Consider the following 11,967-nt stretch of genomic DNA (forward strand, 5'->3'; position numbering starts at 1 on the left):
GCTCCACCAGCTGGAGCGTGAGGCGCAGCAGCTTCGTTAGCAGGCCCCTCTCGGGTGCAAGCTGCTGTGTTTCGATACGAGACCATAGCCGCCTGCCATACCCCGAGAAGCGGGCCTGGGAGCGCGCCACCCCACAAACACCAGAGACCGTCGGACAACGACAGTCAAAAAGGCGCGCTCACCGGGAATTTATTCTTAAATAATCTCCGTCTGGACTGAGTTTGTACTGCAACAGTGTCGGCCCTGTGTCTGGCGAAGGCGGAGCGCATCCCCAGCTATCCGATCACAGGGCATGACCTCAATATTATTGGTAATAAATTTCCTAAAAAAAATGAAGCATTCCGAAGAAATCACATTAAAAATCTTTTATACGCATAAGCGCAGGCATGTGTTCGGCACACTATCATCAGTTCGTGAATTGAGGCCACAAGATCTGCATGGAGCAACGGGTGTTCCCAAGAAATACACAACGATTTGGCACGGGCCTTTGCAAGTGGGAAAATGAACCCGCCGTCAATTGTTGCGTCATACCAATCAAGCTTCTGTGGTTTCGAACTTTCCGTATACATGAGCTCTTTGGTCCGCGCCATGCTGCGCACGAGCTCATTGGAAGAAGCTTAGGCGTGGTTCTCGAATCAGTGCTTATCCTGCTCTCAATGACTGATGGCCACTCCGTGCACTGCCTGCTTCGAAGCCGCTTTTACCGACCGCGGCCGCATTGGTGACTGCTGAGAACGCGTTCCCAAGTGTTGTTTCCAACTATGATGTGCGATAGTGACTACGACAGCCGTGGTAGCACGACTTGGCTGCGGCTCTAGACATGGTGGGCCCTACGTGTTCGACTGGAAAGCAGTCCAGTGCATTCGTCCGCAGCTCTCTGGCCGTATGTGCTGGGGTATCGACGCTGACAATACGTGCTGGCAGCTAACTGTGCCCTGGCCCTGCCTCCATGGCTTGGATCCCGTTTGGCAGTCGTGTGAATGCATTCTTAAAGGCGCGGTTGGTCTACAGCAGCAGCCCACAATTGCAGCGCAGTGGCGGTAATGGCTAATAAACGGCTTCATGCGTGAGGATTTTCATGCCTCTCGCCCTGCATTGGCTGCCATAACAGGTTCATGCAATTCTATAAACTCTCGCAGAAGTATCAGCATCACGGAACTATTTGATGTTTGCCCACCTGTTAATCCATGCGGCGCTGCTGCATTTGTCAAGTGGATTTCTTTTCCAGTTTCGAACAAACGATAGCGTGGCTAAAGACAACCCAAGGCTCTTAATCATAACAGTTTACGGGACCAAAGCACTGGCTTAAGTTTTCTCACTACGTTCGCAACTAGTTCAGCGCTGCGCGTTGTCTCCCTAGAGGTTTGGCAGGTACTGATCTGAAGGGGTTGTCGTGAAGATCCGAAACCAATTTCTACCGCACCCACCGGGTACCACGCGCACCAAATCTGTTGTCTTCCTGGGTGCTCGTTCTCGCCTACAAACATACTACTGGTTTCGTCAAGATCTATCCGTACCGTACACTACAACATACATTGCAGTTTCGCGGCAAGTGCAGAAAAACTGTTACATCTATCCTTACCTCCTTCATCGCTACCCCCTCTACCCTCCCACTCTGCTCAACTTGTAAGCAGCCAAGGCCACCCTCAAGCACTGCATGTAGCAATGCCCCCAACCCAAGGCAGTTCCTCCCAAAACGCAACCCATCCCCTTCCTTATGGGAGACAACTCTGCGAGTTGCTCAACCAGCTGGCCAAACATGGCTAGTGGACCGAACTCTCCGTGATGTCCAGGCCCGTGGACTCTTGGACAGTATACCCTTGAGGATCTTTTGCTCTTTAAAAAAAAGTTGTTCCTGCTCTCAAGCAGTAGAACAGGCTAAACATTTGTGGGTCAAACCCTAACAATAATGCAAATAGTTAATCGCGACCAGGTTTTCTTTTTTGCACCTGCTTCACTTTCTTCTTTGCGCAGTATTATACAAACACTCCCAGAGTTCTCGCCCACCTCTATCACGTCACCGTCAGGACAGCTCTAGGTCGAATGCAACATAACCCTGCACGATGAAAAGAAAAAAAAAGACAGACGCTTACGATAGTCGATAATGCGAAATTTGAGCGCAGTCATTTGCGGCTGGCAGGTGGCGTGTTACGCTGCTAGCCACTTTCACGTGCCAGATACCTGCCACCACGAGAGCGGAGGCATGAAAAACTGGCTACGCCCACAACGCCAACGCCGACTATGACATGGAATGCGGGAACAAAAGCCGAAGAGCTGCGCTCTAAACAGCTTTCTTTCGTTATATGCGCATTGCAGCTGCCAAAAATGTCTGACGAGCTATCCTCTCCTCCCCGTAAAGAACTATTGCATGTAATATGCCTGTGACTAAGGCGGGATCAAAATTTTTCTTAAATCCGCTTCCTACATCACTCCTTCACACAGGCCGGGAAAAATAAATTCAGCATGAAACAAATAGCCCGGGCTCTTCGTGCACTGCGCCATTCGAGCTTCATACTTCTGATACTCTCTCTCAAACGTAGTAGAGACCACCCGCTGAGAAGACGTCAGGGCCCGCGTCGCGACGCCATTTAGTCATGGTGCTGTTCTGCAGGCCAAAAAAGTTTCTATTTCAAACGTACGCTTTAGTGGGATGCACTCAGGAGGAACCTGCCACAATGCCTTCATTCCGGAAGTCTCTGGTGAGTTTCTCCCTCGTACGCACGCTCTGTCCGACGGACGACAGGGGCAATGTCGCTGCGTATAAAGACTTCGCATGTAACAGCAAGTATTGGTGAATGGTTCCAAGATAGGAGAGTTGTATGTTAGGTCCTGAGACGGGCAAATACGATAGGCGTACTCTGTTCCGTAACTCTCACCAGGAATATTTCCACTCCTCCCCCAACCGCTCCCGCCAATCGCAAGACCAGCGTAAAGCCTGAATTCCATCTTCTTGAATGCGACGCAACGTGCTTTGTAAATGCGTGTATGGCGCCCATAACGCTTATCAGCGCCTCTACTCAGACCACTCTTGCAATGCTCCCATCCCTCCGTCAATGTGGTGTTTTCCATCTCCAAAGGGGGTGAAAAAATTCATTGATGGATTGATTGGTTTTAATTGCGAAGGCAACATTGATGTATGAGGCACATGGTAGTATAAAAGATGGGGGGGGGGGGTGAAGACGAACCTGCCCATTAATTTAGACCACATCTGATTCATTTACGAGAGCGCCCAACCTAATGCACCTCCACCACCAAATCACGCGTAGCGAGGCGCACGGACCACCAAGATCGATGCCCCATAAACGCCGTAAAAGTGCTTCCGCCCAAGCCATCGCACGCGTGCCGACACGCTGACGGGCATCCCAAATAAAACAGTGCGCCCCGCTTGAAAACTGGCCGAGTAGATAATCAAAATGAAAATAATACGCAAGCAGGCACAATTTCAATTAACACTAACTACAGCGAGACCATGAGGCGGTCAGCCAGAGGCCCAAACAAATTTTAATTGCGAGCCCCTCATTATTCAGTGCGTTGTCCGCATTCTAACCCTTCCATAGCCACCAGCAATTTTGGCCAACAAAAGAACATGAATCAAATAATAGTGAGGTCGCCGCTTTCAATAAAGTTATAATTCATTAACCTGTTGAGCAAAGAACGGCCTCATTCTAGCATTTTCACTGTTGCAAAAAAAAAAAAAGGACAAAGCTGCGTACGAGCACAGTGGCTTTTCCACAACAGCAATCATAGTAGGGCTAAGCCAGCTTGACAGGCCTCATGAGGAGTGCGAAAAGTGCTGCACAGGCTCCGCGAGCGAGTAGTCTTGTATACCTTTTTTTAGCATGAAACTCGTTCGCAAAGGCAGTAGGAACTCCTTTTCAAACAGAAGGAACGCATTATGCACGATTCAATTGAATTGATACAGCAGTACGTAACATTGGTGCTAAGCATTAAAATGAACACTAAGGCGCTTGGAGTCATGGTAGTCAATGAGCAGGGAGCATCCGCTGTTGCGCTTTGCTTACCGGCCTTGCCTCATGCATTTCACTAGTTCATTTAAATATTCATTTGATTTATTTATTTCAAATGGCGCACTTGATTTATCGTGGAAAAATTATGCAGCTTCAGGCTATCTATTCGTAAAAATCTTCTTCGGAAAGAAAAAAACGATCAGTGGAGAAGAAAAGGGAAATCAATTTTATTTTTACTCTGCAAGACGAAAATAGAAACCAGCCTCTCAGAGATGAGCGGAAAAACATTCGCTACAGAGATCATTAGTCTCGGGTAGCGTAAGTCTATTAGGAAATATTTACGTGTTCTTGTGCATTTATAGCTAGGCCGTTTATTCGCTGCCACTTGCTGCAACCACCGCTTCAGTACCAACAAAATGGGAGAATGCGTACAGCCAGCACCACTCCCCGTTCCTGCTACATTCCACGCAGTTCAATGAAAGACAAGCGTGTACTCGAAAGCGAATGAAGTGAAATGTTTCATTTATCTTTAATCGTCATTTTGCCCGTATTTCTGCCGCTTTACGTATAGAGAGCTGATTTTTTTTATTTATTCGTATTTCAATTTAAAACCTATGAGAGCTGCTTTGGTGCGGTCTGTTGAGCTTTATTTTACATCAATGCAGACATTGTCTACCACATGTAGAACAGTAATTCAACGTTTAGTTAACTAAAATTAACGAATAAACTTTTTTATTTTTATTCCAGGGTGCAAGTTATATTGAAAAATTAAGAGCCGTCAACATCGAAAGTCAGCAGTGTTTTTAATTTTATTAATCGGCAATGTGATTTGAAACTTTGAACGTAAAAATGCGCATTTGAAAGGACGAAAGGACAGGCATTCCACCAGGACAGAGGTATTCGACGACTGCTCGTTCAAAGCCTGCGAAGCAGGCTTTCGCAGCGCGGATTTATTCAGCAGCAATTGCACAGTGCTCTTTAAGCGGCTACCGCCTCATTAACTGCCCTTCTGGGTTCACAGCGCTGCATTCCAGCCGAGGAACACTCATTAGCGCCGCACTGGTTCCATGCCAGGGGTTCCATGCCGCGACCTGGTTCATATCCGGGAACTTCGGCTGAGTAGCCGAGCGCCCTAACCGCTGAGCCACCGCGGTGGGTCTGCGCGTCAACTGTTCCTGGCATTGGTTGTCATAGACTGTTTGCGCAATTGCATAAACCCGCTCAAAATTAATCTCACATCATCAAGATTTTGATAGCCTATGCCCAGCCCTGCTTGTTTGGACAAGTTTGTCGTTTTTGAAACGTTCGTTCGTTTCTCTAGATATAAACAATCGCTTGATGTTGCCCCGTGACTAATACATAACCTACCTAAGGTTCTTCTCCATAACCTCAGTTTGAAACACGCATGCTGGCCCGCTGACGACATCTGGGTAGGGGATGCACTGTGAGGTGGCGTCCCAATCGGTTGCGAGCTGCTTCCAAAAACAAGTTTAAAAATTATTTAACATTACTTCTAAATTGTAGGGACAAATGTGAGATTGCAAATTTCATTCGAATACCCACAGAGGCCCCCTCTACGTATCTGTTGCAGGAAAATATGACCTTTCATATCATTTCAGGATCCCTTGAAACACGCTGTGCTTAGGCATTGTTCAAGGAATTGTCCAATGTCGAAGGCGCCCCCGACAAGGTTTTCCCGAGCAGCGTGCGAAAAACACCTCAGACTCTTAGAAAACGCGAATTAAACCAGTGTCATTTGGTTTTGATGCAAACTGTCTTTCAGCTTTCAGCCTTGGCTTTTTTTTTTCACCCGCTCGCTTCGCCAACAGCTCGAGCCACGCGTTCATCGCCACGTTCCTCGCGCATTCCTCTCGTGCTCTGCAGTCGTTCCTATCTGCGTGCCTACAGCTCAGCAATACGACCTCCGCCAAGTCAGTGAGTAATAACTTTATTGAGTGTCCGGTATATTTCAGCGCGACCGGGCCTGGGTCTCCCACGTGAGGACGCTGAGATCTTGCTTCATCGCCGCCTCGAGGGCCGTCTCTCCGAAGTTCGCCGACATCTGCCAAGTAAGGAAACCTTTTTGCACTCAGCCTCATTCTCTTGGCAACGCTCTCTGACGTCGAGCTCCTTCGGGGCAAACATCGATCTTTTCGGCGTCAGGCTTCAGCTCCGAATGAGTCCTAAGTGATACGAGGGTCATCGGTTCACCACCGATGCGACCGAGCTTCTCTAGCAGGACGGTGCTTTTTGTTCCGGCAGTTATGCAGGGCGCTCCAGATAGAACAACTAGAGCGCAAATGACTGCGCTTCTTTGCAACCTTTTTATAAGCAAAAAACAGGCTACGGTGGAGCCAAGCGCTAGTCAATATGGTACGTTAGGCCTAAAGTGATCATTTTAGCTGTCAGGTTCAATCCCTGAAGCGGCTGTTGCATTTCGATTGAGGCGAACTGCTAGAGGCCCGTGTGCTGCACGATGTCATTGCACGTTCCCCATTTGGCCGAAATTTTCCAGAGCGCTCCACTACGGCATCCCTCACAGCCTGATTCGCTTTGGGACGTTCACCCCATGCACCATTTTTAACCTTTCCGTTAAGTGCATCGAACTGTTCCAGAGCGAATGGACTAGAAAATTAAGGATTTCCTTTTCACTCAGAATCCTCTCAATTTATGAGCCGCTTGAGATAAACCTGGATGAGATTTCCCCTGTTTGAATCTGCACCAAACCCTGGGCAATCCCCCACCGTGGGCATGTGCCATCATCTTTTCAGGCAACAACAACAACATAGCCGGAGCCGTTCCTAGCTTTTGACCGCCATTAGCAAGTTCCTCGCACCTCTCAATAAATAAGCACAGAGCCACAGTGGCTCAACAAGGCTTTTTCAGCATAGTTGTTTATATTTAATTTAGTCATGAAATTGCTATGTTGGTAGTCTAACGTACACTAATGGTTAAACGTAAACGCCCCAGAGTTGGCTTTTGAGCCGTGTAGTAGAGAGATTGTGACACCCCTTAATCCCCAGAAAACTGAACGGCGAGAGTAATCATTCTTACCTTTTAGGCTTTTTTGGCTTTAGGGGGGCTGTAAAGAGGACTCATTCTAGGCCTCTAAACCAAATCACTTCATTCGAAGACATTTGACCAAGTCTGTACATTGAAAAGGCGTGATCATGTGTACTACCTCTCCGCTGAAGCACTTGTCAGTTACTAAATATTTTGTTTTCTTTTTTGTTCAGTTTCATTCGCTCAACTCATCATTTAACACATTTAACACCTGTGACAAAATTTTAAATTATATATCCTGGTTCCTTGTATCTTGCAAGTTAACCGCAGCGATTTCCTAGCCGTTGGACAATTTACTGCGGTGTCTAAGCAATCAAGCTGTTAAAAAGCACCCTTCAACGCTATTCAAAACTTATATCCACAGAAAACGTTTAACAGGGCTATGATAGGATGTGATCAGATAAATGTTGGCAGTCGACAATACGGAGGTTCTTTTTCGAGTGCTCAAAGCATTTTTTGTTCTTTTTTCGTGAGCATTATACATACGCAGTGTTATAACTCACTAGCGGCGTCATAACCCACTGTCGTATCATACGGTGTGCGGCTGCTTATCACGAAGATTTAAAACAAAATCCCGGACTTCACCCTCTTTCTCGCTATGGCTTTCAGGTCCTACTGGGCTGGGATCTAGGAGCTCTCACCAATGTGGCAAGGGCGCCTTGTCACCGGGTGTATCTGTTGCTAAACCGTCGTCATCGCTTCAGATGGCGCGGTTGTTGCGACGCGCGTCTTGTCTTTCAATCTTTCCTCTCCCATCTCTTTCAATTCTCCTATTGTCTGCACGCGGCAACGATTGTGTAATATTTCTCCCCCAAACTTCCACCAGCCTTTTGCTTAAACAGCACGGAGCTTTTACGAAAAATTTCTAATTATTTCTTTGTCTTAAACACTCAATCCTTGTTTATTCAACTGTTTTTTTTTCAGTACACAACTCCTATATCTCTTGTTTTATGTTGATTTTTCTCTCAGAGGAAACCACTGTACTCTCTGCCTATACCGGAGCTGATTCAACCGCTGTTCACAATGCCCGACGCCACCAACGCTGACGGCAACAGAGCAGATCAACCAAACTCCCAGGACCACAGCGAGGCAAGAAACACGCTGCCATCACCTCTGGGGTGCGTGACCCTTTGCAGCCAACGCCAGCTCCAAGATGCGCACGTCACTCTGCTCTGTCCCTGTCCACGACCCAGCACTGCCGACACCACGATGCAGGTAAGCCGCGCGCGCACCTGCAGCTTTCCGCGGCCTTCCTGCCTAACATGCATGGAATAACGTAGAGTGTCCAAAAGTTCACTTCTGGAATGTGGTGGTTCATCTGTCCTATTTTACACAACATGCTTTTCTTAGGGTACCAGATATGCTATAGTGGAGTGGAAGTGGATTTGAAAGTTACGCGAGCAACGTTCACGCTTCCAGCGGAGACAAACCCATGATCTCAAGTATTCGTGCTTCCGAATTCGGCCGACCGGCGACTTCTGTTTGTAGAATTCGTCGTTCTTTCCAAGTGCGCTATTGTGGCAGCTATCCTTCGTAGCTTTGTGACGATATCACTTTATCTTAAGGTGTACACCAGCACCACCTCTAATACTCGGAAACGCACAGCAGTCCGGCAGTTTTCAGAGGCCATGCACCAGATATTCTGACATATTGGGAATGACTCCTTCGTTATTGCAGGCACAGACCACTGAGATCTTAACTTCTGCCCCCGAGCCTGCCCAGAGCTCCACCGAAGAAGAGCATGGAGTCGGCGCCGACGCCCAGCTCTTCACTGTCAGCGATGAGCTGCCCTCAATTTACCACCGCAGCAAGTCGCGCTCGGAGCAAGTCAGCAAACAGTTCAGCGCTAATCCACGCCGAGGGTGAGAGAAGCAACCCGCATATATTCCGCAAAAAAGCGACAGGGAAAGACGAACCAGGCGGGGGGTCGGTGAAAGGAGTGCAGGTAATACCACGATGGATATGAAAATGCATCGGTACAGTAGGCCTATCGCTAAGCTTCTGTGTAAGTCTATGCATACAGACATAAGCACAATTGTACGCAAAAATTGTCACAGCGAGTGCGACACAATGGCGGAACCCGCAGCTCGCGAAAGCGTTGAAAGATAATCAACCGTGCATCCGTAGCATCGCACGGGAGGCACCGGGACGTCGTCCAGAAACAAAGTGATGACTGTTTCATGAGAGGTGGTTCGGCTCAGGCCCACCTCCGGCTTCTCCAAGCAAATGCACCAGGAGCACACGAATGTCACCTGCGTACCCATTGCCAATTTAAGAGACAACTATTGCATAATCATCATCATCAAGTTGCACTCACAAAACAGATTTACATGTTCTAGTGAATCGCTCAAATACTTTGATAGAGGGTCTAAAAGTGTCGCAGATATTGCTGACGTTGGAATAGTACATATTTTAACAAGTGATGGCAGCTGGTGGCAAGGTGATTGTGCATGGCAGATGAGAAAGTCTGGGGCCTGACGCCAGAATTTAAGTGTTACTGTCGAGGTTTTCTTTAGTAGCTGCGTAAGCGTAAATTGTCTTAAATGTCATTAAGTTCCACTTTGTTCGTTTTTAAGTAAAAAAAAGTGATTCCATTTGTTTCAAGAAAGCATCATTCATGAAATACTACCACAAATAATCAAGTATAAATTGTAAACATATTTGGTTTCAAATAACCTGACAGGTACAGTCCAGCCCATACTTATACCCATATTTTGTTACCGAGACTGAGACACATTTTGTGTAAAAGATTAAATCGAGTATCAATGTCGAGCTTTCATTCCAGTACTTATAAATATTTTTTTTACGAATGGCAGAAATGTTATACCAGTCACTTCACCTGGCATTCTAAAAAACTTAGTACCGTATATTTAGGTAGGTAGAAAACTGCGAAGAATCCAGATGCTGAGTATCGCAGCGAGAGCAGTATGCGCCACGTTCGGCGAAATCAAGTCGCCATCGTCGTCCCCACTATTCCTCTTTTTTCTCCCCACTCCACCCTCTCTCCTTGCTCCTTCCCTCGCCAATTTACGTCGTGGCGCCTGGTGACCACCTTTGAAATGTGGAACCCACCGCGGCGGCTCAGTGCATGGAGCGCTCGGCTACTGAGCCAGAGTTCCCGGATTGGAAAGGTGCCGTGACGGCCGCGCTTCACTGGAGGCTAGGCGCAAAAGGCGCCGGTATGCTGTGCGATGTTAGTTGTGGTGGTGGAAACTTTATTAGACACACGGGAGTTCAGGACGCGCATGTCCTTGCGCCCCCGCGCGGTCCCACTGCACTCAAACGTTCATGTCCCGGAGGCTCATGACGCTGGCAGCCCGCGATGTCAGTGCCCGTTAGGTCCCCGTTTGGTCGATATCATTCCGGAGCCCTCAACTACGAGACCTCTTTCTCTCTGTATTCTTTAACTTTCGCTATCTTCTTTTCCCTCATGGTTCGGTTGAGGTGTCCACCCAGAAGTCGTAGTAGTAGTAAAGACTTTTATTCGACCATAATTTATAGGCCGAGCATGTCGACCGCCTGGGCGACCAGAAGCCGCTGTTCTTCTTCCCCTTCAGCGCCAAGCCAGTCGAGCCAGGTGGTGATGGATAGAAAGGGTGGGGGGAAGGAACCCGACTGCTGAGCAGCCGGGCAATAGAAGAGGCAATGGGCCAGGTCCGCATAGATGCAGGGGCAGTTGGGACAGGAAGGGTCCGATCGATAGCGATAGAGGAAGAGGCGGGACGGGGTGATAACTGCATTCATCTGAATGTGCCGAAGAAGGCGAGACTCCGGCACCGTGAGTGATGGATGAGGAGGAGGGTAAAGGCGTTTGTCGAGGCGGAGCTCAAGGTAGACCTCTTTTATGGTGCGGCGAAGGGTGAGCCTGCCACCGTCCTCCGAGGGCTTGGGCCAGGGGATCAACGGTGCCCGGAAAAGTGTGTCGCGGGCGAGCTGATGGGCCAGCTCATTGCCGTCAATCCCTGAATGCCCAGGGACCCAGCGGAGGAAAACGATGGAAGGCTGCAGTGCGGAGACCGCTCGTTCGACCTCCTGTTGGAGAGAAGGGGTCAGGGTGCGTTTCTGTATGTGGTGTATAGCGGCTTGTGAGTCTGAATAGACTGTGTACTCTTGGAGAGAGGGAAGGAGGGCAAATGACTGGAGGGCATGCGCAATGGCGAGGACGTCGAGGGACAATACGTCTGGAGGGTGTAGATACGGCCCGCTGGTGTGGGTTTCAGGAGAAGGGAGGTGTGGATGGTACAGGGCGTAGCCGCAGGAACCTCGAGGAGCCACGAAGGAGGCATCCGTGTAAGCTACACCCTGGGTATCAAAGAGAGGGGAATGGTGCTGTGCGGCCGCATGACGACGTCCGGCGTGCAGGACGGAGGACATGTTGGTCGGGAGGGGAAGGATACGAAGATTGGGAGCGGGGGTGGGAATAGGAGAGGTAAACGGGGAGATTGGAATGGGCGAGATACCCGCTTGAGTCAATAACCACTGACCCTGACGGGTAAGGGAAAGCCGGGCAAGTTGCGAGTCACGATGGAGACTGAGAAGAGAACGAAGAGGATGGAAGAGGCCTGTGGCAAAGAGCTTAGTGGTAGAGGTAGTGATAGGGAGGTTGAGAGCTGCCTTGTAGAGGCCCACAAGGGCAGTCTCGAGAGCGTTAAGTTGAGTCTGATTGAAGGAAGCGTAGGGTGCAAAGCACAAGACTTTGTCGAGGGCCAGCGCGTGGGCAACGCGGCACGCGTGAGCCTCGTGGAGACGAGCGTCGAGTGACCACGCGCCGCAGGAGGTGAGTTACAGAGTGGCAGGTGGTGACAGCGCGGTGGAGGGCTTGCACATTCTTAGCCGCATGCAAAGGGAAGCCAAGAACTTTGCACTGTGTGACGACAGGAATGGGAGACCAAGAAAGGTGGAGAGAGACGAAGTGGTTGTGTGAGCGCTGGTAGGA

General features: G+C 49.0%; 1 protein-coding gene across 1 annotated transcript; it reads left to right on the forward strand.

Annotated features, from left to right (window-relative positions):
* Positions 1-5,847: 5,847 nt before the first annotated feature.
* On the forward strand, positions 5,848-8,924 carry LOC144123435 (uncharacterized). The gene is made up of 3 exons (XM_077656260.1): positions 5,848-6,037; positions 8,001-8,246; positions 8,709-8,924. Exons 2-3 carry the CDS (start codon positions 8,055-8,057, stop codon positions 8,895-8,897), a joined length of 381 nt encoding a protein of 126 aa, XP_077512386.1. The 5' UTR covers positions 5,848-6,037; positions 8,001-8,054; the 3' UTR covers positions 8,898-8,924.
* Positions 8,925-11,967: the final 3,043 nt, after the last annotated feature.

Source organism: Amblyomma americanum, chromosome 3, assembly GCF_052857255.1.
Source record: "Amblyomma americanum isolate KBUSLIRL-KWMA chromosome 3, ASM5285725v1, whole genome shotgun sequence".
NCBI classification, from domain to species: domain Eukaryota; kingdom Metazoa; phylum Arthropoda; class Arachnida; order Ixodida; family Ixodidae; genus Amblyomma; species Amblyomma americanum.